This window comes from Eublepharis macularius, chromosome 15 (assembly GCF_028583425.1).
Source record: "Eublepharis macularius isolate TG4126 chromosome 15, MPM_Emac_v1.0, whole genome shotgun sequence".
NCBI classification, from domain to species: domain Eukaryota; kingdom Metazoa; phylum Chordata; class Lepidosauria; order Squamata; family Eublepharidae; genus Eublepharis; species Eublepharis macularius.
This window is the reverse complement of record NC_072804.1, coordinates 41,011,857-41,039,616: the sequence shown is the minus strand read 5'-3', so window position 1 is coordinate 41,039,616 and position 27,760 is coordinate 41,011,857. Positions and strand designations below refer to the sequence as shown.

Below are 27,760 nucleotides of genomic sequence, written 5' to 3'. Positions count from 1 at the left end.
GAAGTGTTGTCATCACATCGGTGCTGGGAGCACATGCACATGAGGCAGATCATCTCAGTGAGAGCCGGGTCCCCCTCTCCTCACTGAGAGGGTATAAGAACCTGGGAACTGGCTGAATTGCACTCAAGACATGCCATGCCTGAGCTATGCACTCACAATGCCTGGTGAGGACAAGGAGCAATCCTGCTAAGATGGTATCAGTGCTATGTTCTTCTATCACAACAGGAGGTAATATTCTTTTGAATAACTCTGAGTCAGTAAAGTTGACAACTTCCAAGTAGGGCCTAGAGATCTCCAGGAATTACAGCTGATCCCCAGACTACAGCGATCTGTTCCCCTGAAGAAAAATGACAGCTTTGCAGGGTGGTCTATATGGCATTATACTTCTCAGAGGTCCCTCTCTGAATGCCACCTCCCCAGGTTCCACCCCCAAATCTCCAGGAATTTCCTACCACAGAAGGACCTGCATATCAATTTTGTGGAATTTTATGGAGAGAGAGAGAGAGAGAGAGAGAAAGATGTGCATGTTATGTGCCATCAAGTCACCTCCGACCTAGGGTGACCCTATGAATGAAAGACCTCCAAAACGTCCTATCATTAACAGACTTGCTCAGATCCTGCAAACTGGAGGACATGGCTTCCTTTATTGAGTCAAGCCATCTCATTTTAGGTCTTCCTCTTTTGCTACTGCCTTCCACTTTTCCTAGCATTATTGATTTTTTCAGAGAATCTTGTCTTCTCATTATGTGACCAAAGTACAATAGCCTCAGTTTTGTCATTTTAGTTTCTAGGGAGAATCCAGGCTTGATTTGATCTAGTATCCACTTATTATTTGTCTTTTTAGCTGACCATGGTATCCACAAAACTCTCCTCCAGCACTACATTTCAAATGAATCAATTTTTTCCCTTTCAGCTTTCTTCATTGTCCAGCTTTCACATCCATACATAGTAATGGAGAATATAGATATAGATATAGATATAGATATAGATATAGATATAGATATAGATATAGATATAGATATAGATATATAGATATATGCGTACACCACCTCAAAAGAATGCATCGTCACAAATGCGGAGCAGGATCCGGATCATTTTACCCTCCTGGTCAACTATGTCTTAACAAAAGTAAAGATTTCCACCTCTTCCCCACCAACCACCAGCACCCCAGACAATGCCTTCATGCTCCACTGCCCTGATGGAGACGCAAATAATGGAACAGTTGGACAAGACGGCCAGACGGAGGGAAGCCACGCAGCCAGTTTGCTCCAAGCCTTGACCCCAATTCCCAAGCAGACATCCAAAAGGTAAGAATGAGCTTGTTCAATATTCCAGACAATAGAGCAATCAGCGGGAGTTGGGCACAGAGGAGGCCAGGACAGTGGATGAATTAACGACAAAACACCAGACTACACTGCCACAAAGTGGCTAGAACTCTTCAAAGGGATGCAAGCTCTGCTAGCAGACTAGACCTTCCTCTCTATGGTGGTTTTATTTATCTAGTTCATTCATATCCCACTTCCCTTTCCAAGAGGGACTCAAAACTGGTTATGTCATTCTCCCCTCCTTCAATTTATCTTCACAAAAACCCTGAGAGGTAGGCTGGGCTGAGGGTGTGTGACTGACCCCCAAGTCACCCAGTGAGCTTCAATGGCACAGTGGAGGTTCGAACCTGGAGAATTTCAGATCCTAGTCCAACACTAACTGTTACACCACAGTGACTTTCACATTCGGCCTACTGCCAAGTGGCTTTGACTGTCAAGGCTATGCAGGAGTGTCACTCGATGACAGAGCCACAGCAGATGAGATTCAGAAACTGGGCGCCAAGCAGAGGACAGCTGATGCAGATTCTTGAAGCACCGGTGAAAAGGTTGAAAAGAAGCCAGAGAGACACTCTCTTCTCCCGTCTATCTTGTACATTTGTAAATGTATCTTGTACGTTTTCTTTTATCCTGAGCTCAGGATACATCATTCCCCCCCCCTCCTCCACTTTATCCTCAACATGACCAACCTGTGAGGTAGATTAAGCTACAAGAAAGTGGCAGGTCCAAACAGTCACTCCACGATCTGCATCGTAGAGATTTGAACCACGTCTCCCAGACCCTAATTCTAAGCCCTTCACAACACCAGTTCTAAGTTGACCGTCACCTACACAGTCAGAGAGCGGAACCACAAGTGACAAAAGGCACAGGTTGGACACTTGTCAGCTTCCCTCAAGTTCTGATGGGAAATGTAGGCATCCTGGTCTTGCAGCTTGGCTCTCTGACTGCTGTCCAATGGACTTTTCAACTGTCACTTGTCTAACATTCCGCCAAGCTGCCTACATTTCCCATCAAAACTTGAGGGAAGCTGACAAGTGTCCAATCTGTGCCTTTTGTCACTTGTGGTTCTGCTCTAAGGCACAAGCTTTTGATTGCCACCTCAGAAGTTATGTGAGAAGACCTCCAGACATGCACTTAGAGACTTCCAGAACACAGGAAAGACTTCGTCAAAGAACTACCTGTTGCTGGAAATCTTTGAAAATTTACAGAAATACTTTAAATTCTACTCGGCCATGGACCAAGAAGCAGGCCCAATAGCATCTTAAAGATCCCCTAGATTTCCAAGGTGTGAGCTTTCAAGAGTCAAAGGGAGGTTTGACTGCAGACCAACACAGCTACCCACCTGAAACTAATCCGCCATGGAAGCGCGCTGGGTGAACTTGAGTCAGTCACACTTTCTCCGCCTCATCTACCTCATAGGGTTGTTGAGAGAATAAAATGGAGGAAAGAGGAATGATGTAAGCCACTTTGGGTTCCCATCAGGGAGAAAGGGGGGGTATAAATGAAGTAAATAGTCAATCTTTTATGAAGCTAGCCACAGACTGAATTGCTGGCCCGGGGCTCCCCCCACTGCAAGCAGCTCATTATTTGCATAACCCCATTTGCCACACTCATTTTACAGAACAGAAGCAACATGACCAGAGCCTGAAAGCAAGGCTGTGGCAGAGGAAGGAAAAGACATGAATAAAAAGAAGGGCTTTGTTCTCTGTTCACTTCATGAAACGCACACAGTCCTAAGAACTCAACAACCTACAGCTCTTCTATCAAGGTCTTCTGGTAACAGATTCCAGATGTGCTCTGAATACAGATATAAAATACATTTAATAAAGCAACCATTTAAACTATTAAAAATGCTCTAGTTTAAATATTAACAAGCTTGCAATCTCTCTAGACCACACGCAAAACTCTTACCTATTAGCAATTCTACTACTGATTTTTGTTAATTTTTCTTAACACGTTAACACACCCATGTCAATCTTATAAGCAAATGATTAACAGCAAGGCCAGCATTGGAAAACACATATCCCCCAGGCACAGATGATCCTGTAATGCGCAAGTAACCTCTTTGCCAGTTTTCCAAGCCCTGAGAAACATTTACAGCAATATATAATCATTAAACACATCTTTATTGTTTATTCCTTTCAATGTTTTACATCCTAACTTCTGCAACTGCAACACACTCAACCCCACCGACAGCACTAGAAAGCCAGGGTCGGATTTGGGGGGGCGGGGGGGGGGGTCGCTTGCCTCAGGCGCCACCAAAGAAAGGGTGGCGGACACGGCTGCTGGCAGGGAGCGCGCAGAGCTGGTGGTGGCAGCACAGGTGGCTGTGCACACGGGAGGGCTGGGAGGCCACCAGCGCTGCCCTCCTGGCTGCCTGCCACATCGACGGGGCGGCCAGCTCACTGGGCAAGCTGGCCCTCCGGCTCCTGCCAGGTAATAGGTAGGGAGGTAAGCAGCCCAAATCGTGGGAGTGCTCCCGGTGGGCAGGCGCGCCCTGCGTGATAACATCACTTTCAGAAAGTGACATCATCGCATGGTCCTGGGAGTGCGCACATGCTTTGCATGAGCACACTTGTGGTAACAGGGGCACCACCAGCCAGGAGTTGAGCCAGGTGCCTAGAACCCATGCAACACCACTGTAGAAAGCAATCCAGGGTGTTACCTCTAACCATTGCCTGGGACTTCCCACACACTGCATAAGAGAGATTCTTCCTAAGCAGGTACACCTCCTACCTGCACGCAGCTAACGAGCGTTAATCAGCCAGCACAATACAGCAACCCAACAGGAGGAGAGGCAGAACGATCCATTTACAAATAAAAGCTACAGACCGAAATATTCTTATTGCCTTAATTGCCGCTAAAGCTGCCAAACCCAAAAGTACCTGGGTGGAGATGCCAAAGCATGTATTTTGCACAAGGCTGGGGACAAATCTCTCTGTAGTTTTAGCTGCTGCTGCTGTGAATACAGAGAGACAGCATGAAATAAGGGTTAGAGTGTCAGACTAAGATCTAGGAGAGCCCAGTTCAAATCCTGTCTCTCACTCAGTGATCATGGCCCAGTCACACACTCTCAGTCTAACCTACCTCATAGGGTTGTTGTAAGGAGAAAGTAGAAGAGAACTATGTAAGCTGCTTGGAGCTTCAGAACTGCAGTTCCCCCCCCCATACTTTCCTTGCCTTAAGCCCCCTACAGCCATCATTTCTCCCCTCTGCCCTAGAGGGTTTTTTTAATCAAATCAGCAGTTGCTAAATTGCGAATCAGGTTTTACTAGTTCCTCCGAATTACTAGCTTTTACTTTAAACAATAATAAATTTAACCCCCCAGTGAATGTTTTGGTTACATTCACTGATGCATGTAAATCCTACCTGAAGAAGGTACAGATTCTAATCCTGCCTCCTCTAGGCAAAATCTGGACTGGCCTAAGGAAAACATAAAAACTCTCAGTTTTTCATTGGCCAAAGGGATGGCAAGATGCGGGGTGGGAGAGACAGAAGGATTTGCTATGGCTTTTACTCAGGATAGCTCAATGGAACCTCCATGTACTAAGGCAGTATATATGAATGTCAGTGGCTTGGGAAAGGTGGCAACCGCCTCCATGCACCTAATGTCCCCATTTTCTAGCCAAGAGGTCCCTTTGTAACCCACTTAACAAGGGCCCTGCCGAATGAGGCTAAAGATCCATCTAAGTTCAGCCCACTCTTTCCCACTATTACCAACTCAATACCACAAAAAGCCTACAAGTAGGGTTGCCACCTCCAGGTTGTGAAATTCCTGGAGATGGAGCCTGAAGAAGGTAGGGGAGGGAAGGGACTGTAGCAGGGTATAATGCCATAGAGATCACATCCCAAATCAGCCATTTTTCTCCAGGGGAACGAATCTCTGTTGCCTGGAGATCGGTTATAATTCTTGCAGAGGAGTTAGCCGTGTTAGTCTGTGGTAGCAAAATCAAAAAGAGTCCAGTAGCACCTTTAAGACTAACCAATTTTATTGTAGCATAAGCTTTCGAGAATCAAGTTCTCTTCGTCAGATGCATGATACAGAGACTGGTCAAATACAGAAGAGGAGGGAGGAGAAGAGGAGGAGAGAGAAGAGGCAATTGGGGGGGAGGGTGCAACCAAAACATTCCTTTGCTAGTATATGTAAACATCTCCTTTTGGTGTGTGGATCAGTTGGCTTCAAAGGAGTTTGCCCTGTTAGTTTGTAGCAGCCAAACAGCTAGACCATCCAATTCCAATGCAGTATGAGCCTTCGATAACCACAGCTCTCCCTGCCAGATGCATCTGACAAAGAGATCTGTGGTCCCCGAAAGCCCACGCCAGGTGCCACTGAGCTCCTCCAGACCCCGCCTCTGTAAAGGAAATCTGTTACCTGTGATAATGTGATAACCATTCATAGTCCCTATTCAGTCCCAGCTTGACAGAGTCACTTCCTGATTCCCCTTCTCCCTTGGCATACCTCCAGCTTCCCTCTCGTACTGTTCCCTCCAGCTCAGAGCAGCATTTCGAGCAACAGCAGGAGGAGAAGGAGGTGGGGAAGTCATGCTCCCCATAAAAAAATCCTTTCTGTCAGTGGAGATTTGCAGCAGGATCCGAGTCACTCTCTGCCTCTAAACACAGAGGCTCAGTTTAGCTCCCTCTTCAAGGTTAAATCTCCAAAAGGGCGGAATGGATGCATCTCCTCTCTAGCGTGCATGCATAAAAACACCCGCACATTTACACAAAGGCACCATGCAATGCACAGCTTGCCGTTCCATAACACTGCAGCTGTGGAGGTATGCTCTGAACCACTAATAATGTATTGAAAGGCAATTATGTTTGAAAGTATATCTTTAAACACGAGAACAAACACCCGCTTGGCTTTTCAATCAGCCAAGGAGAGACAGTGGCAAAGCAAACAAATGCCACAGAGGGAGCATATCCTCTGGGGTGGGCTCAGACAGCGACCCTCGGACTGAGACGAGTACATCATGATTCAGATGTGACAAGTCCATCTCGATTTGTCGGTGGTGGGTACACAGTGTGAAAGCAGCTCAGGTAGCCCTCTGCCTTCAGATCAAGCTCTCTGAATCAAGGAACATATCCCGTCATGCCTCCTCAAACTAGAAGCCACTTCCATGAAACAAAGATCTTTACTAGCATAGAGGAGTTTGAAGTCGAGCATTGGCCACTGTCCTAAAGAGCTTTAGAAAGGAATTAGACATGGAGGAGAGGCCCATAAATAGGTATTAGCTAAACAGAACTTCGATGTTCAGAGGCAGTCTATCTTTGAATACCAGTTGCTAGAGTGCAACAACAGGGAAACACTTCCGTTTTGTGCTTCTAGATATAGGCCTCTCTCTGACCATTCTGAGAAAAGATGCTGGCTTCCATGGACCACTGCTCTGAACCAGAAAGGGGTTTCTTATTGTTGCTGTTATTATTTATTATTATTTGTATCATTTATAATCCGCCTTTCTCACTGAGACTCAAGGCAGATTACACAGTGTGAGATTAGTACAGTCAATACCAAGGACATTTCCATAAACAATGCCACAGGGTAAATAAATGCAAGTTTACAAAGACATAGTATTAGCAAGGACCCAATACTAAGTTGAAGAAATGCTGAAACAAGAGCATGAGCAGTTCTAGGGCTGACATTAGACAACATAAAGCACAGGTAGCATATAGGAGTACATATTTAAAGTAACAGATAGTATGTAATGCAACACAAACAGTTGTGAAGGCTATGGTCCTGAACAATCTTACAATCTTTATCATTTGCCACAACAATCCTTTTAGGAACCTCAAAAGAAAAGTTTGAAGGAGTAGACATGGAGAACAGCTCCACTAGCGGCTATTAGTCAGGATGGCCAAAATGGAACCTCCACATTCAGAGGCAGGCTGTCTTTGGATAGTAGCCGTTCCTACCGTTGGCTGCGGCAAAACTTTTCAACATCTTAAAAGAGATATCCCCATATTCCTCAGGTCTCCAAGGGCTTCCATATTATAAACAGGGTATTGATATCTGTCAACCGCTCAGTCACTGCAAATTTTTAATGAACAACAACACCCTGCTAATTGCCAAGTGTTCTGTTGGGAGAATGGTTTAAGGGCTTGAGTAAAACAACTGATATGAAGCAGCCTGGATTCTACTTCTGATATGAGCCCCAAGGATACCAGAACCCTGACTTTCGGGAATATTTCACAGACGTGTCCAAGGGCCCTTCAAAGATAGATCTCGAGGATGGTGTCAGACAGGTATGACTAGTGCAAAGCAACTGATATGACTAGTGCAAAGCACAGATATCACTAGCACAAAGCAACATCAGTAACTGCAACCTGACAGGAAAGCCATCGGGCCCCAGGAAGGATTGGGTCTGCCCACTACTTCCACATGAAGCTCCCTTATACTGAATCAAACCATCGGTCCATCAAGGTCAGTATTCCCTACTCTGACTGGCAGCAGCTCTCCAGGGTCCCAGGTAGAGGTCTTTCACATCACCTACTGCCTGGTCCTTTCAACTAGAGATGCTGGGGATTGAACTTGGGGCCTTCTGCATGCCAAGCAGCTGCTCTGCCTCTGAACTACAGCCCTCCCTCAGCATGCGTGCCACTGCCTCTACTTCTGATGGATACTAAAAGGGCAAACAGCTCTGACTGCCGCAAGTCACCATCCAGCCCTCATTCATTGAGTGTGCAGTGACGGCTGCATGTTGTAGTAGCCACTGCTCGGAAGGCGGAAGAGCCAGTGAAGAAGAAATAGCAGCTGCTTTGGGGGATGGGGGATGGATATATAAATGGAAAATAACAGGGACTAGCAATAACCTCTGTCATTCACTTGTTTGCCCTCTGTGTGCTCAGATGACCACACATCTGTCAGTTCACAAAACACAACCTGCAAGCTCATGCAGCCTCAATTTGCATCAGGACTGTGCAGGGAAATGGGGGTTTAACCCTTCAGACCCCTGCTCAATTTTTTAAAAAACTTTTCCTTCTCCTGTTCAAATGTTAACAGCAAAGCAAAGAACCCAGTTGTGATTCACCAAAATACATGGCTCTGGAATTATATGACTGCTCCCTGTACCTGCAAGAAGGGGAGGGATTAACTCTTTCCCCTACACCATTCCCCCAGTCAGAAATCCCACTCCCAGACTAAGCCCCAAAAGGGAACAAAGATAATCACAGTACAGGGAAATGAAATGAGGAAGTTGGGAGGGAGAGGAACTCAACTAACTCCTATAAATTGTCCTGAGTCTCCTGAGAAAGGAGGGCATGTTGGTTTTTAGCAGAAGCAACATTTTTACAAGCAGCCATTCCCTGCTCAAGGCAAGCCACTTCAACAAGTTCCTTTCACAGCCTGAAGACATTCTGATCTCCTTGGAGAGGTGGGAGGAAATCTGGCCCAGCCACATTAGGAACCCCAGACTAAAGAGGCCCATAGGCTAAAGGCTTTGCCCGGCAGCTTCAACAGTAATTGCAAGACTGCTTCTTCCTAGCCTGTACAGAAAGGACTTTGCATGTGAAGCTTTCGAGGCCTTTCTAAATGACATTCTGACCTTTCTGGACTATTTTTTTTTCAAATGAGATTGCCCACCATTGTTTGATTCTTCTTCCCAGAATGCAAGTGCTATAACCTAACACCTATAGCAATTAACTGAGGCCAAATTCACACGTCCTGGGTAAACGTTTAAACTTCCGAAAGTACTGCGTCTTTCTAGCATGATTTCTGACTCATCGCGTGATGAGTCAGAAATCGCGCTAGAAAGATGCTATACTTCCGGAAGTTTAGCGAATGTTTACCGCGATGCCAGGACATGCCAGGACGTGTGGATTTGCCCCTAGAGTCCGTGAGCCTGTCATCATCTGAAACTAAAGACAGGGCCTGAAGATCCTGACCTGGAAAATCGGCCCTTTTCCTCCGTTTTTAATTTTTTTTTTTTAACATCTAGTCTAATGAAGAGTTCTGATCAGCTCAAAAGCTTGCACAACGTCTTTCATCCTTGCAGCTGGCCCCAATAAAAAGGTGTTATGTGGTTTTTGTTTCTTTCACACTCAACCAAGCAAGCCTCACCCTTCTCTTCGGCAAAGTCAAAAAGTCAACAATGAAACAGGCTGCATTCTCAGCCAAGGTTACACAGCTAGGGAGAACAGAACCCCAGGAGTTCTGTGGCATGAGCCCATGCTCTATTTTGGGAGGTCATGCTGCCAGTGCACGTGCATGCATACACACACACATGTTGCCCCTCCTCAATCAACATGCAACCCACAGGAGGCATTTGCACAAATCTCCTCCATTAAGAGCAAAGTCAGGCAAAGAGGGAACAGTTTCAGTTCCATTACCGGAAAAGTACCCAGTTTAAAAACCAAAAACTCCAGCTTGCATGCATCACTGACGGCTCAGCCGCACACCAAACAATAGCAAGGATGCAAATCCTTCCATTACCATCTCTTTACAAACCCATTACAGGCAATAGTGGATTATAGATGTGATTATTGGAGTTTAGTAATCCAGGATGGTGTGGGGGGGGGAGCACATAAATATCTATTCAGAGACAAACTCGAAGGAGGCACGCCAGGAAAGAGACAACACACCCAGTGGAGGGGAAAGCATTAGATGTGAGTGACAGCCACAGCCCAATCCATGGGCCTGTGTGGGTGACAGAACAGCCCGTCTTAGCAATTAACGCACCGAACATGAAGAATTTTCAGTTCCACACTCTGCCATTGACTTTGGGACACTTATACGCCCGGAGGCTCTTGTTCATGTCATACTTTATAGGAGCCAGTGGAATTGTACTGTGAAGAATCCAGCACATAATGGCGCACACGCGCACCATTTGTCATGAACACATGTGCCTTTCAGACATCTACAGTCTAATATGGACATATTGCTGCCAGTTTAAGATAAGCCTCACAATGGAATTTCCCTTTACCCCCCTTTCAACAGAAGATTCTGCTAAAAAGCACAGCCCAGCCAGAATTTTCCACTTTTCTCCAGTATGCTCCTCCCAATGCTATACCTCAGTCTGCACAACAAGTAACCCACAGAGTCAAATGCAGCCACCTCTTTTGTGACTCTCCTGGAATTATGCAGATTTCACTTCTCAGCTCTCCAAAAGTTAAACTGACTTGCCTTGTTATTATTAACTACATTTATAGCCCGCCTTTCTCACTGAGACTCAAGGCAAATTACAAAATCTGAAAAGCAATTCAATCAAACAGCAAAAACCTCCAACAAACAATACAGTACAAAGTGGGATTACAGAGACTGGAAAACAACGCAAATGAAAACCTGTCTAAGGCATAATGAAGAAAGCGGGTGGAAAAGGTAAAGAATGCTGGACTGCAGCTCAAAAAGATCAATGAACCTTTTTTTTTAAAGCATGCAGACACACACAAATATACAGAAAGGATGTGGAACGGAGAAGGACAACTTGTGAATTGGACAAAAGAAATACCATTAGAAAGCAATTAGCTTTTCCCCCCAGCAACAAAATACTGTAGTTTCTTGCTGGGGAAATGCAACTGCCCAGCAACAGAAATACTTCCCCTTAAGGAGAGGCACCTGGATGTCCCTGCAACAGCTAGACTGCCTTGAGGAGAGATGCCGTGAGACTCCTAGCATCACCAGTTCTTAGGTTATTTCTGCACAAAAAGGACAACCCTCTGATTAACAGTAGGACCAGCATTACAGTGTGCCAGGGACAGGTATTACCCCCAGACTGTCACCCTAGGTGGAGCTACCACGACACACAATGCAAAAATCCCTGCAAGACACAGCAACTCCAGCCTCTGAAAACCACCACTGCTACTTTATTTTCTTATTTACATAAACATTTTAATCTTGATTTTCAGTCCGGGCTGGTCCACAACGCAGTTTGCAGCCAATTAAAACCGCAACATAAAGAAGGTACCATGAGACTACCATGAGAAACTAACGATCCTCGCACCAATGAACAAACACAACAAAAGAGCCGCAGGCTTTGCATGCAGCTGTAAGCGCTGCAACTCAATATGACACTCCCTTCCATGCAACATGGGTCATGCCAGGGGCCCACTGAGTAAAAATTGCCCCCCAATTTAGTGTTTGGGGCCAATTTTCACTCAGTGGCACAATTCCTGGTGTGACACAAGGCTCTCTGGAGCACAAGAGAGAGAGTTAAGTACCCCCCTGTATGGCCCTACCCCCATACTCCCCTATTCCCCAGTTTTGCCCCCCAGGGACCCGGCAAAACTATTGCGGGGTGGCGGGCAGCATGATCCAGGGTCCTCTCCAGAGGCCCCAATGAAATCACTTCGTGTTGGAAACCAGGAGTGCAGGATGTCAGCAGGGGGAAAATCAATTTGGTCTAGCAGTTAAGAGTGGCCGGACTGTAATCTGGAGAACCGAGTTTGATTCCCCAGTCCTCCACTTAAGCCAGCTGGGTGACCTTGGGTCAGTCACAGCTCTCCCAGAGCTCTCTCAGCCCCACCCACCTCACAGAGTGATTGTCGTGAGAATAACACACTTTGTAAACCACTCTGAGTGGACATTAAGTTGTCCTAAAAGGCGGTATATAAATCAAATGTTGATGATGATGATGATGCTAAACCTCCAGCATGTGTTGACTATGGGTACCTTTGGGGTTACCTTTCACCTTTTTATCCCAGCCTTCCCAAGGAGCTCAGTGAAGGTTGCCCTTCTTTTTTTATCCTCACAGCAACGCTATGAGGTAGGTTGGGCTGAAAGTGAGTGAGATCACTTGAGATCACCTAGCAAGCTTCTGTGGCAGTGTGAGAATGTGAACCTGTGTCTCCCAGATTCTAGTCTGACACTCTAACCACTACACTGACAGTGTTGCATTCACCTACTCTTTTTCCAACCCAGATCGATGGCAGCTGAACAGCAAAGAACCTTTCCTAGCAAAGCCTGGTGACTTCATTTTCCAGCAATCCATCATTCCCTAGCAGTGCTCTTCAATATTACGGCACCATTTATTTATTATTTTGCTGCTAGGCCTCCATTCATAAATTTTACAGGCAGGAGCCATTGCTGAAATCAATTAAATGGGATGCAGAGCAGGTGCGTGAAGATGGCTTTGGATGGGGGTGGGGAATGCTTTGCCTAAAGGCAAAACAAAAATCTACACAACCTCACACACGCACATCCACCAAGGCAGGCTTTATTCAGGAACTAAGCCAGGCTTCTTGTGGCTTCACCCATCTGCCCCGTCTCAGCAACTAATAGAAGCTCGGTCCACTCAGGTTGCACACTGAGGGTGCATCAAGAGAACCTGTGGCTACTTGGGTCTTCACCATGGTGCCCATAGGCGCCATGGTACCCACCGACACATTTCCTGGCACCTGCAAAGTGTTTTTAGAAAGTGGGCAGGGCTTGCCCAGCAAGACTTCTGATTGGCCATTGGAATTTTGATTGGCTGTCCAGATTTTCTTAAATGTTGCCTCTGTAGAAGCTACCACCACAGCACAAGGAGCTTCACTGCATGACTGAAGGAAAGCTGTGGCAGCCATTTTGTGGCTGGCTCCACCTCCTGCAGCAGCCATTTTGTGGCCGCGCCCACCACATTGTGTCAAAATTCCAATGGTGCTCACAGGCTCAAAAAGTTTGGAGGCCCCTGAGCAATTGTGTTTGACAGGAACTGGGGGACTAATCCCTATTCCAGCCATGTAGCTCAGTAGGTGATCTGGGGCAAGTCATTATCTCTCAGCCTGATTTACCTTGCAGGTTTGTTGTGAGGATAAAATGGGGGCCAAAAAAATCATATATACTCTGCTCTGAGTTCCTTGGAGGAAGGGGTGGGATAACAATGTAACCAATAAATGGGAGAGAAGAGTGCCAAGATGGTAGAATGGACCCTTCAGACTGCAGGTTCTTGGGAACAGGGGAGGAGATTGTGCTGCTGCAATTAATCTATCAAACAGAAAAGAAAATCTAGGATGTGAAGGATTACAACAATATCCAATGGGGAATAGATCCCACCTTTGCTAGCTTACATACCCACGCCTTAGATTTCTTCAGGTTCTAACTCAGGAGGAGTCAACAACCTCTGTTAATTAAACAGCCAAAGTACATCAAAATTCAGAGCAAGAGATCAACAGAGAGTCAGTATAAGAAAGAGTATTTGCATAACCAAAAATATACAGTACAATTCGACACACCCATAAAGTTTCTGCAGCCCAAACACAGGTTGTTGAGGGTTCTTTTTTATGATGTGGCGCACACGAAGTTTCATGACAACACACCCTGTGTGATTGTTTTAGTGCACTGGGATTGTTTCAGTGCACAGTTCGTACTAGGATTACTTGCAACTGACTATAATTTCTTTCTGAAAGCATCTCTAAAAAACTCATCCCACAGAAATCCTTGCTTGTTTGTTTTTCATGATGGCGAGTCTAGCATCCCATCTACCTCTCTAATAGATTTTAACTTACATATTTCATCTGCTTTTTAAAAAAAAAGATGAACCACATTTGGTTCTACACGGACCCTCGTTTGCCTCTCGATGTATAGGTTGCTCTAGTCTTTCCTGCTGGTCTCCAGAAGTCAGCGCTCTGAGCAGAGGAAAATGCGTCTCGATTCGAAAAGCACGTGGACGTAAACACATCCTCATCAAACACCAGCACGCCGCTTCCCTCCCATATCCTTCTTAGCCACCTATCCAGAAAATAAAAGCTACTGAACAGCTTGAGTGCGATTATTCTATTTAAAGTACAATCAGATTCATTGTAAGATTAAGCACTCTATTCAACGTTCTGAAACAACAAAAAGATCTTAAGAAAAATGTTCTGATCCATTTACCGACACGCCCTGCTTCAGAAGTCAGTAAGGATACTATTGCAAAGTAAACGCAAATAGCTCACAGCAGGCAGATCAGCGCTTTGGCATTTTGCAGTCGAAGCAGGGAAGTGGAGCAGTGGTCCGTGGTATGCAGGAGAGGCTGTGGCTCACTGGAGGGGCCTCTGCTTGGCACGCAGAAGCTCCCAGGTTCTATCCCCGGAATCTCCCATTAAAGGGACCAGGCAGAAGGTAACAGGAAAGACTTCTGCCTGAGACCCCTGCCTGAAACTGGAAGGTGCCATGGTGGTTAAGTGGTTGGGCTGCTGCCAGCCTGAGTAGACAATACCGATCTTGATAGACCAACGGTCTGATTCAGCATAAGGCAGCTTCATGTCTGTTCATGCAGTTAGGGATGTCAGAAATACACAAGAGCATCCCTGTTTTCCCCTTGTGAAATCTTGGAGATTATGAGAAGATCAGATCCAGCAAAATAAAATGTTTTGTACATCCTTGGAAGTGGCCTGGTGCACTGATTTGGCCCTATCAAGGCTTTCAAGCCACATAGGATCCAGGCAAGAGCCTCTGCCAATCCTTTCTAATCTAGCAGGAAACTGGAAGGTAGCATGGTGGTTAAGTGGTTGGGTTGTGAATGAGCACTCTGCTGGTTTGAATGTCACTACTGCCATGAGCTCTGCAGGTGGCCTTGGATCAGCCACTCCTCTCAGCCGCAGTTCCCCGGCTGTATTTTGGGGATAATAATAACATTGACTTTGTTCACCTCTCCAATCTGGGGTTATCATCTGTCTAGGAGGGTGGTATATAAGCACAGTTGTTATTATATTATTGCATGAGCCCTGTGGCGCAGAGTGGTAAGCTGCAGTACTGCAGTCCAAGCTCTGCTCACGACCTGAGTTCAATCCCGGTGGAAGCCGGGTTCAGGTAGCCGGCTCAAGGTTGACTCAGCCTTCCATCCTTCTGAGGTCGGTAAAATGAGTACTCAGTTTCCTGGGGGTAAAATGTAAATGACTGGGGAAGGCAATGGCAAACCACCCTGTAATAAAAGTCTGCCAAGAAAATGTTGTGATGTGATGTCCCCCCATGGGTCAGTAATGACTTGGTGTTTACACAGCCTTTTTTAAATTATATTATTATTATCATCATCTACATAGGTTTGCTAGCCTCCAAAAGATGGCTGGAGAGCTCCCAGAATTACAACTGACAACCAGACAACAGAGATCAGTTCCCCTGGAGAAAATAGCTTCTTTGGAAGGTGGACTGTAGGGCATTAAAACCTGCTGAGGCCCCTCTCCTCCCCAAACTCCACCCTCTCCAGGCTCTACCCCCTGAATCTCCAGGAATTTCCCAAGCCAGAGTTGGCAGCCCTACTTCTGCACAATGCACTGCTATGCAAAAATCCATACAACTTTGTAACCAGAGCTTTGTTCGAGTCCTGTGGTCTCAAGGGCACTTGGATGAGTTGAGCAGACACTCAGAAGCAGAAGGTCTGAGAACTGCAGTGGCGGTTGATATTAGGACCTAGGAAGTAGGAAAAGTTTACTGCCCAAAATGCCAGTTAAGGCAGCAATCCAAAGATATACAACTAACACATTGCTGAGGCATGTCCACTCGAAGCCAATTACAGTCTCCTTGGCCTGCACCCATCACCCAGGTCCATGACAAGTTGGAGAGATGCCACCAGTAGAGTGCAGGCAAAGACAGATCCAAGGCCAGTCCCTGAAGAGATACTAGTCCCACTGGGATTTGGCGGCACACCCTGTTTGAGGCAGAAAATTATCCTGAGCCATCTCTGTGAGCAGAAACCAACAGTCTTAAACAGAGGACCAGAGATGGAATTGCAGAAGACAGCATTCCTAGGACTGACTTAGGCAGAAGTTGTGGCTGCAAGTGCTCTTGCCTTCACTCACACACAAACACACACACTAGCAAAATGATTTTTCTCAGCCTTCTTGGAAAAGTTCAAGAAGGAGTTGTCAAAATTCAGGGACCAGCTGTGGCTCTTTGATTGCTTCCTTCTGCAGATGTGGAAGGGCCCAAAGAACCTACAACTGCAAGAACCCACAACTGCCACCAAACACAAGGGGTGTAGTTCACTTAAAGGTAAAGAAAGAATCCTGACTGAGGTAAGGAAGCTAAGCTGAAGAGAACATTATCAGAGAGCTGCTAAGATGGCAATCAATAGAGAACGGAGGGAGGAAAGCTACCAGAATCTCGCGTTGAGGTATATGTGGCTCACTACAGCTCCTCTCTCAGGGGAGTGGATATGAGTGCCAGTTCGCTGCCTTGAGCTCTAGAATGTTCCACATCTGCTTCTCCGTAGGTGCTGAACCCATTTGCAAAACGGAAAGGGATCAAAAACAAGAACCCATAGGCCACACTTGTATGTGTGGCTCCATTGTTCGAGCTTTTTTGTTTGTTTGCTACAAGACAGAGCTGAATTCACTATTATACTACCTAACAGCCATTTCTTCTTTGGCTGATGCATATATACTCTGGTGGGTCCGGTTTAGAGGTGGGGAGAGAGAAATGGCTCCAGATCATTAGGGCTGGGCAAAAATGGGTAACTCATTTTGGCCTGTCTTCCCCAAAGACTCTCTACGGCCTTCATTTACATCCCCCAGACCCTAAAGAAGAGATTTCAGGCATTTTCAGCCCACTTTTCAAAATGTGTTTTAAAAGCACAAGGCAAAATTTTTTAAAAGACGGAGTCATTATTCACGCAGACAATCCTCATTAATACATGAATGAAATCTCAGCAGGTCTTCTAATTACAGCACCCACCGTTCCGGCTACATCTGGAAAGGTGGCTGACCCTATTAATATTCAAGCCAACCCCAGTGCTTAGAATGCCCGAGGAAGCTGGAGCACAGAGCCACCAAAACCTCTCTCCCGCCATTCCTTTCCTTTTCCCTTCCACCTCCCCAGCGAGGTCATTTGCTTCTTTGCATGGGGCCGTCATTTTGGAATCCTTCCCGACCAATCTTCCTAGCGGGCAGCCAGCCCTTCTGCTCTTGCTAATTTTATTTAAGGAAACTTCGGGGGGGGGGGGTGGCTTTTCAAATGATATTCCAATTAAGACCAAACTATCCTAGAAAGTTCCTAAAGATGGCAACGCATTAGAAGCTAAGTTGTGCCAAGATGGGGAAAGTCACAATGGAAGGGGGAGGGGCTGCAGCAGCTGTGAAGGTTTAGAGAAATGTCATGGAAAAATCATTTTCCTGTCATGTTTATACTTTTTTTAAAAAATCTGTAACGTGTTTTTGCGATAACTAACCTGTTGGTCCCTTGCAACAACTACTAGACAGGTTCATCATTCCCATTTTACAGACTGGCATAAAACTGGCATAGCATTCACTGCCAAAGCCTTATATGAAGCAAGATTGGCTACTTTTAGAATATTTATTTATGTTACTTATAGTCCACCTTTCTCACTAAGACTTAAGGTGGATTACACAGTGTATGAACAGGGGATTTCAAGGACATTTCAAGATATGATGTTATAGGGTCTATGGGCGGAACTACTAGTGACGAATGACCCAGGTTGGACTCTTGTCAGCTTCCCTCAAGTTTTGATGGGAAATGTAGGCAGCTTGGCAGAATGCTGGACAAGTGACAGTTGAAAAGTCCATTGGACAGCAGTCGGAGAGCCAAGCTGCGAGACCAGGATGCCTACATTTCCCATCAAAACTTGAGGGAAGCTGACAAGTGTCCAACCTGTGTCATTCGTCACTTGTAGCTTGGCCCTATTAACAGCAAATTTGCAAAGATTTAAAACCAACAGAAGCCAATACATAGTTGAAGAAATGCTGAAATGGAGTATAAGCAGTTTTAAGACTGATACACTGAACAACATTTAGCAACACAGAACTGCCCAGGAGGATCACAGATTTATTTGGTCGTTCATACCCCACTTTTCTCTCCAAAGGATACCCAAAGCAGCTTACATCTTTCTCCCCTGCTCTATTTTATCCTCATGACAATAATCCTGGAATATAGATTAGGCAGAGAGAGTGTAACAGGCTCAACATCACCCAGCGAGCCTCCTTGGTAAAGTGGAGATTCGAACTTGATCTTGCTGGATCCTAGTCCAAACACTGTACCATGGAGAGTTTGTGACCGGCACAGATAAATTTCTATTTAAATCTCAATGTGCCCAGATATCTGAAAGAAGCCACTGTCTTCATCTTCAGCCCCAAAATAGAAGATTCAGTGATCATATTCCTCTGTACCCTTATTCTGAATATTATTCCCAAGCAGGGTTTTTTTTCTGGGAAAAGAGGTGGCGGAACTCTCAAGAGGGAAACGAGGAAGAAACACACAGGATTCTTTGAAATCATATTATTTTCAAGCACTATTGCCGAGTATTTTCAAGAGGTGCCGGAACTCCGTTCCCCCGCGTTCCCCCTGAAAAAAAGCCCTGCTCCCAAGTATAAACGTAACCATATTCAATTTTGCAAAAAAAAGGGGTGGGGGTGGGAGACCTGAGCTTAAATATCTATCCTGACATGAATGCTCATTTACGTGACCTTTGACCACTCTCCTTCAACCTAGATCACTCCACAGAGTTAACATTGTGAGATTAAAACAGAGGAGGGGAAAACAACCTTGTAAGCTGCTTTGGGTCCTCAATGGTAACAAAAACAGGGTCTAATTACCTAAGTATGTAAAATATCACCTGTTTTTGAAAAACTGACTGTCAATCTGCTATCTTTTTAACTATTCAAATTCTCAGCACATTGAGCACCATGACATTTGTCGTGTCCAGCCAACCCCAGATGGTGAGAAAGGCAGACGAGAAATTTTGCAATGAATCAGCCAATAAATTCTGTAGCTTTAGTTTGCCACCCTGAGGACTAGAAGCAAACTTTGCCTGCAGTTTAAAACAAGTAAACATTTGCAGGATTTTATTAAAGAGCTAAAAAGTCACACAAGTGAAAACAATGCAAACTTGTATCTTGTCCTGCAACAAAAGAGTTTAATTTGAAGCGGCAACAAGGAACACTAACCAAGTGTCAGTATAGTGTAGATAGCGGTTAGTGACGGACTAAGATCTGTGACCCAGGTTCGAATTCCCACTCTGTCATGGAAGCTTGCTGGGTGACCTTGGGCCAGTCACCCAGTCTTGGCTTAACCTACATCACAGGGCTGTTGTGAGGATAAAAACGGAGGAGAAGAGAACAATGTAAGTTGCTTTGGGTCCGCACTGGGAAGAATGGCAGGGCATAAAATGAATCAATAAATAAAATCACACATGCTTCGGTCTCTGTGCATAGATACAGAAAAGCATTTGGGGATAAATCAGTAATTCCATCTCTCATTATCTCCAGAATACACATTCTTTTCGATCCTGACACCGTGCCAAAGTGACCCCCCACTGATATCCCAACCAAATCTCTCACCTATATCCTAGTAATATTTGCTCAGGAAACCTTCTGTTAAAATCTCCGCCAGCCCCAGGAACATCACAGCAGAAACACGGGGTTGTTTATTTTAGCCAATCCGTCATCTCCGGGAGCATTTAGAACTTGGCTGGTTTCCCCCACTGCGCCCTCGGAAGCATGAAACACGTCCCATGGAAACAGCATTTCATTTCCTGTTTGGGTTTGTGGGAACTGTCCACGAGAACAGAGACGCTTGGAGCAACAATTACACATCTGTAACATTCAGGTTGCCCAAGGAAGAGCCTGCTGCGCTGGTACTGCATGAGATGGGTGGAGGATGCACAGCTGGGATTTTTAATGGTTTACGTTTTCAATCTGCCCTTCCTCTGAAGGGTTCAAACTAAAGAACGTGCATTGTTGCATCACAAACTAGGGTGTGTTTTAGGAGAGGAGAGTGCTTACAGCCCTGGAGAGAGCCATGTTCAGGTTTCCACTCTGCCATAAAATTCACTGCCAGGGCAATTCTGAGCAAAACTATACCCTATTGACTTTGATGACTTTCAAAGGGTGTAGCTGTACTTAGGAGGAGGTAGTGGGTGGGCCATGGGCCATCAGTCATCCTCCCTCTGGCCTACCTCATAGGGGTGTTTTGAAGATAAAAGGAGTATGGGAGGTAAAAGGTAAAGCAAGCACCAATGCAAGCACCGAGTCATTACTGACCCATGGGGGGGACGTCGCATCATGACGTTTTATTGGCAGGCTTTTAACGGGTGGTTTGCCATTGCCTTCCTCAGTCATCTACACTTTACCCCCAGGAAACCGGATGCTCATTTTACTGACCTCGGAAGGATGGAAGGCTGAGTCAACCTTGAGCTGGCTACCTAAACCCGGCTTCCGCCAGGATCGAACTCAGGTCGTGAGCAGAGCTTGGACTGCAGTACTGCGGCTTACCACTCTGCGCCATGGGGCTCATGTTAGTACGGGAGAACCACTTACAACCGTCTGAACTCTTTGCAAGAAGAGCAAGGTTGAAAAAATACTTGACAGAGTTTTACCCTTCTAAGACCATTGACTTCAGTAGACTTAAGAGGATTTAAGTCTGCTTAGGGTGCGCTCGACAGCCAATGTGGTATAGTGGCTAGAGTGTCGGGCCAGGATCTGTGAGACCTGGGTTTGAATCCCCACTCTGCCATAGAAGCTTGCTGGGTGACTTTGGACCAGCAACATACTCTCAGCCGAAACTACCTCACTGGGTTGTTGTGAGGATAAAATACAGGAAAGGAGAATGATGTAAACTGCTTGGGGTCCCAGACTCCTCACTGGGGAGAAAGACAGAGTATAAATTAACTTTAATTAAAATAAATTATAGTCCCCTTCTATCCTTACAACAACCCTGTAAGGAAGGTAAGGCAAAGAAATAACAGTTGGCCCAGGATGCTTCAATGGTTGAGCAGAAAAGGATGCATTTACCCATAAGATTATGATGACGGAGTGAGCAGCGACAGGAAGCATGCTGGAAGAAACAGATGCTCCCTATAAGATCCTTAGAACAGGCACTGTGTGCTCTCAAACATGAATCAAAAAAGGCTGCGCTTCATGAAAGGACCTGAGCATGAAGACACCAAAAGGAGGAAAAACACGCTTATCACAGCCCACTCTTGAAAAAGGTTAATGCAGCCTTATCATTCGGCCCGTTTTGAACAGATGGAAACTGGAAGATATGGTATAAATTAGAAAAGCATGCCCCCCTAAATCAAAATCAGCCAAAGCCACTTGCAAAAAAGGCCTGCCGAACCACAGCAAGAATAAGAAGCATCTAAAGTTGCCAAGAAGACCCAAGAATCCTCAGACCATACCTTCACTGTGCACTTCATCAAAGGTGTGTGGCCCTCCCTTCTACATAGCATGATGGCAGGAGGAAATTTGGGTCTAGGCAGCTTTCCTCCGTCCTGTTTCTTAATGGCACACCTCAGAGATGGCCAGGGTGGGGGAAATGGGATCATCTCTTCATGCAAAGGGGAAAGCAGTAGTCCCATACACTGGCCTCCACTTAAACTGGAGAGAGGCAACTGAATTTGCACAGAACTGAGGGCAATTTGAAAGGCAGGTTGTTGCTTGTGATGCAGACATTTGGTTCCATTGCAAGCAAGCGTTGGGACCATTTCAAAGCTCTTTGACCAGAAGATGGCTTTAAAAGGGGACTTGATGGATTCAGGACGGAGAGGTACATCAGTGGCTACTTGCCACGAAAACGAAAGGGATCCCTGGTGTCTAGAGGCAGCCAATCTCTGAATGCCAGGGCTTGCAAGCAACATCGGGAGAAGGCCTCTGTCCCGTGCCCTGTTGATTGGCCCTCCAGGGCAAACTGGTTGGCCGCTATGTGAAACAGGATGCCGAACTAGAAGGACCGCTCATCTGATCCAGCAGGCTTCTTCTTACATAAGCCACAGAAGGACAAAAAGGAGTTACGTGTCTCCAGTCGAAGGGGAAAAAGCATTTCTCAAACTACTTTTGACCCTCTTAAAAACTAGAGTCCGGCTCCAGCGCTAATGAACATTGTTTTAAAAAAAAACAGAAAATGAATACAATGGAGAGAAACCAAAACAAAACTTTCCGTCTTCAACTAGCAAGGGGAATATAGCAAAAAAAAAAACCAACAACAGGAGGATCGTTCGTTTTTCTTTGGACCTCATCCCACCTCGATTGCGAAATCTCCCTGCTCTTCCAACAAGATGCCACAGCCAGGAAAATGCTCAGCACATCTAAGCCTGCCCGTCCCCGAAAGCACGCCAGAGTCACGCGCTCCATCTGGCTCAACTCTCCCTGCCATGGCCAGTAATGAGAAGCAGAAAGGACCCCAATCCCCCAGCCCGGGATGCCCTAAGGAATGAGCGGACATGCAGGCAGATTTAACCACTCGCTCGCACCAAGGCACTCAGCGGCTGGTCCCAGCCCCCATGGTAGCTTCGGTCACCAGACGCAACATTTTGTTTCCGATCTCTCAACAGCAGCGGAGAGTAAAGGACAAGCATCAGATGTTTACACGAGGGGAGCTGCCAAAGACAACCCTTTTCAGAACACAGTGATAAGGAGGGTGAAGCAAGGAGGCTTCCCCCGCAAGAGAAAGACCATTTGGGGGGTCAAGCGGCACTCCTCCCTCCAGCCACCTTTCACAAATGCAATAGTTTGTCAGCCAGAAAGCAAAGAAAACTACTCTTTAGCGAATTCTTGCCAGGAAACGCTGCAAAGTAAACTGCATCTTTAAAAATCCAAGAATGCAGGAGATGCCCATTTCACCACCACCACCCCATTTGTCTCATAAATGTTTGCCAGCTATATATTAAGACCTCACACAAGCCATATTGGTTTTGGACTCTTGCATGTGCAATGGGAAACCAGAATGCCATTCAAAATATTATCTTTTTAACATTTTTTTAAAACTCCTTTGCGGCCTCGTTTGGGTGATATTTTTGTTTGCAAAGGAGGACATTCACCGAACCTAGGAAAAGACTGAGTGGGATTTCACTGCTCCACAACAACACAGCACAGTTGTAGTGAATACAGCTCTGGCCCCCAGGGAAAGGATGCAGCATAAATCTGATGTTTGAAAGACCTGGGCAAGACCCCCCCCCTCAAAGGCCAGCAGGGAAATAAAACCCAGTTTCTGTTTCTGAGAGCATCCAGCTGCCCCCACTGCCACTTTCTCAGCGGCTGCCTTCCTCCCTTTGGGTTGCGGAAGGCAAAAAGTTGGTAGCATTAAGGCTGGGGAGGGAATTATTCTGGGGGGATTTAACCAGCAGATCTAGCCCCCCCCCAACACCCCAATTCTGATAGTTCCCCATCTTCCAAGAGCAAAGTGCAGATGGGAATCCAGTGGTATGCCCAGAAGGCACCCAAAGGCATGAGCCTGGCTCAGTGGTCAGGCAGCCCGGGAGAACCCTTAGGGCGAGAGGAGGGCATGGAGGCGCCAGTGAAAACAACGCACCACCCGAGAAACGCGTGCGGGATCTCTTGCAATGTCACTCTGGGTGCCCCCTCTGGGTCGTGTGGTGCACAGTAACAGGCTTTGGGGGTCACCGAGAAGTACATCCCTGGACTGGGACACATGGAGAGAATGCCCGGCTCGGCTGGTGGTGGGGATATCCGGGCCAAAACATCTGCTAGGCACGCTCGGCTCCTGTCCTGCCAGCCTTCTTGGGAAACTGTTTGGAAACACGGACTCCCCCAGCACCGCCGCTTTTCCCCCCGAGCCAAAAAGGATCGACGAAGCACAGCAAGCCGAGAGGGGGGAAAGCCACACTCGAGGCTGCCTGGGAGATCTCTGCAGCCTCGTAAGAAGCCAGGAGAGTCGGGCAAGAATCAGGGCCCTTCTACTGCCTCGGGGCCATTTCCCACCAGCGGCGGAGCGGGGAGCAAAGCGCCGTCCCTTTCCCCGACGCCCCAAACGACGCCAGCCAAGCCCGGCGCCCGCAATGCCCAGAGGGCGACCTGCGCCTCCGAAAGGGGCTCTTCCCCCCCGAGAAGTTGCACAGGAGGAAGCGGAGAGGAGAGGCAGGCGAGTTGCGCGAAAAGAAAAGCGAGAGGGAGTATCAGGCACCTCCGCCCCCCCCAAACGAGACTCCCCATGCAACCGCCAGCCTTTGGAGAGGGCTGGCGAGGGGCGCGCGGCTGCTGACCTGTCGGCGTTTCGCTTTCCAGCGAGCAGATCTGGAAGGTGAGCATGAAGATCAGCGCCCGGGCGTTGCGCATGTTGCACGGGGCGGCTGGAAAAAGCCAAGCCGGAAAAGAAAGTTCTCTCGCCGGGTCGTTTCCCCCTCCTCCGTCCCCGCTCGCGATCCTGGCCGAGGGAAGCTCCCCGGCGCGGTGGAAAGTTGCCCGGCGAAGCCCTGCCGTGCGTCCCCCCCGCTCCGGCGGAAAGCGCAGCAGCCCGATCGGGACTGAAACCCTCGGCGAAAAAGCAGCGCCGAACTGACGTCAGGCTGCCGGCGAAGGGAAGGCGAGAGGGAACGGGGGAAAGCGCCGCGGCTCCGGCCGAGCGGGAGGCGGAGGCAGGGATTGGGAAGGTGGAGGCTGCCTCCTGCCGGTGGAAAGGCGGAAGGACGGGACGGAGCGCCCGAGGGACGGAGGAAATGCGGAGCGGAGGGACTCGCATCTAAAGTAAGGGGGACAGAACTGGCGTGAATCCGGAGTGACTTTGCTGAGAATGGTCGTGCAAACTCAGTTGCAGAGCGAGAAAGAGGTTGACAGCAGCAGGCCTGAGGAAATGCCCTGCCCCTAGGGTTGCCAAGCCCAACCTGAGAAATTCCTGGAGATTTGGGGGGTGGAGCCTGTAAAGGGGGGGACCTGAGGAGGGAGTTCACCGCGAATCTATGGTATATAACAGAGTTTTCCTTTGCAAGAAGCCATTTCTGCAGGGAATCTCATCCCTGTAGTCTGGAAATCTTCCAGGAGTTCTCCCGGTACCACCTGGAGGTTGGCAAGCCTACTTTCCCCTTTAAAAATATTTTATTAATGTCATTTATAGTCTGCCTTTCTCACTGAGACTCAAAGTGGATTACACAGTGTGAGATTCGTACAGTCCGTATCAAGGACATTTCCATAAACAATGCCATAGGGTAAATACATAGACGTTTCCAAGACACAGCATTAAAAGGGCGTGGATGTTATCCGTCAGATGATCAATAGGATTTTAGTCCGGTGGCACCTTAAAGACCAATGAGATTTTCAGGATATGAGCTTTCAAGAGTCAAAGCTCCCTCCTTTAGATACCATATGGCCGCCTTTCCTTGCACATATGGTATCTGAAGAAGGGAGCTTTGACTCTTAAAAGCACATACCCTGAAAATCTCATTAGTCTTTAAGGTGCCACTGGACTAAAATCCTGCTGTTCCATTACAGATCAACACAGCTACCTACCTGAAATTACCAGGTGATGTTATTGGTCTGGGTGCCCATTTCCACACATTAGCCTCTGTTAAAGGGACAGGACATTTTTCTCCAGCCCCGTTGATAAACCTAAATCCAAGTGTAATCCTAGGTAGAGTAAATTCTGTTTAAAAACATGGAAGGTCAATGGAGTTTAACTCAGCACCGTGATGCACTGTGCAATCCTGGGTGATTACGGCAGTCTCCGTTCCAGTGCAAATGCAGTCCCCAGGCACACTGTTGACTCCAATCTAGATCCATTGCTTTCAGTGGCCTCAGACCAGAGTCACTCTGCCTAGGGTTGCAGGCGCACTGAGAAGCTGGAGTCGCTTTCTGGCCTCATTTCCTTGCATATGTGGACCAGTCTTACAAATACAACTTCACTTAGCTACATGTTTACACCAGACCCAAAGACCTTGTCCGTGCATGCAGGAAAATGTGGTGGAAATGAGGGAGTAGGATGGACTGCACCATTTCAGACATCAGGGGTGGATGCCATTTTGGAAAGTTCCTGTTTTTAAAAAAGACCTTCCTACAATAGAAAACTAGCACAGTGGGGGGGGGTGGAATTCTATCCCCCTCCCTTGTTTTCTGTGCTGGTTTCTGTTTGCAGGGAATTTGTGCAGGGAGGACTCCAAACTGTGATCCTCCACCTGCAAAGAAAATTATTCAGGAGAGCATTTTTTTTAAATTTTAAGAATATTTATTTCAGTTGTCTATTAAATGCAGAAGGGGTTAATAAAGTAACAACTGGACAGAGGAAAAATCCTGTCCTTTTAATTTTAATTTAATAGAAATATACTTCATTTATACCTCTTCTCCCCAATGGGAACCCAAAGTGGCTTACATCACTCTCCTCTTCCAATTATCCTTACAACAACCCTGTGAGGTAGGTTATGCTAAGAGTGTGTGACTGGCCAAAGGTCTCCAAGCAAGTTTCTTTTTTTTTTAAAGAATTTTTATTGGATTAGAAACATATAATAACAATTATAATCACATTCTTTAATTTTTTCTAATTCTAACCCCCTCCCTTTCCCCCCCTTTTTATTGATTTCCAACAGTTTTCCAACCCCCTATCCACTTTCGCTCTACTCCTTCATATTTATTTTATTTGTTTATTATAATATACTTTCAGATTCTTCTAAGCACTATTTCCACTTCCTTTCACATATAAATTGTCATATAAATTGTCATATAAATAAAATCCTCTTAATCTATCTTCTTCATTAAAACTACTAATAATATTCATTTTGATAACCTGTGTTTTATCTTACTCCTTCTATTCTCTTCAATATGGGACAAACAATTTGTCCCCCTTTATACATCTATTCCAATACTTCTATACACATACTTATTATACACACTTATTGTCATTTGCTTAGGCTTCTGTTCTATATGTTGTTCTTTATCTATACATATACCATAAGTCTAACAATTAGACCTATCTTTGAATTTACGTATGTATGTATATATTCACTCTATGTTATACGGTTATCTTTCCAAAAAATATAGATTAGTTAATTTCTATCCCATTAATTCACATAGTATCAACGCTATTGCTACTTAATATAATACTTAAAAATCATATAAAGTTGCTTAGAATTTTTCCATTAACTCTCCACCCCCTCGGTATAGTCACTTCTCTCCTCCTGTGTACCTCAATAATTTTCAAACTGCCACAGTTCTCCAAGCAAGTTTCCACAGTAGAATGGGGATTCGAACTTGGGACTCTCAGAACCTAGTCCAGCACTCTAACCATTACCTCCCACTGGCTTTTCATGACATGAAGCTCAACAACATTACCTGAGAATTTCTTGCAGAGCAAATTGATATTAAGGGGACAGCTCAGAGGGACTGATTTAAATGTTAGCAGCCTTGAAAGGGGTTGTAATTTTGGTGACTCTGAAAAATTCTTAGGCAGTTTTATTGCATTATATACTCTTCTTATTGCATTGTTTTCTATTACATGGCATCCTAATTTTGTAATCTAGTTTTACTGCAGTGTGTATTGTATGCTTTTTACTGTTTTATTGCATTGTTTTCTAATTTTGCAATCCCGTTGTATTGCATTGTTTACTTTATGTGCTCTGCTGTTTTATCATGCGTTTAAGCTTGTAATCCACCTTGAGCCTCAGCGAGAAAGGCAGAGTATAAATAAAGAAGGCTATAGATTTATGAAAGAGGATCTACAGGGAGGCTGAGCACAGCCAATCACCTCCTTTTTGCCACCTCAGCCTGGGCCTCCTGTCGCCACCATTCCGGCAGAGTGGGAGATGGTCCTGGAGGGTACAAGCATAGGTTTGAGTCCTGCCTGAAGGCCTAGCAGCTAACTCCTGGGCAGGTGGCATGGTTAC

The 27,760-nt window shown here is 46.2% G+C and overlaps 1 protein-coding gene across 1 annotated transcript in view; it reads right to left on the bottom strand.

Moving 5' to 3' along the window:
• The window catches only part of PTPRU (protein tyrosine phosphatase receptor type U), a 386,725-nt gene extending 362,448 nt beyond the window's left edge, over positions 1-24,277 (bottom strand). Inside the window, exon 1 of the mRNA XM_054999127.1 lies at positions 24,158-24,277. Coding sequence (XP_054855102.1) covers positions 24,158-24,230 — 73 coding nt within the window. The 5' untranslated portion in view covers positions 24,231-24,277. The remainder of the gene's footprint in view (positions 1-24,157) is intronic.
• Positions 24,278-27,760: the final 3,483 nt, after the last annotated feature.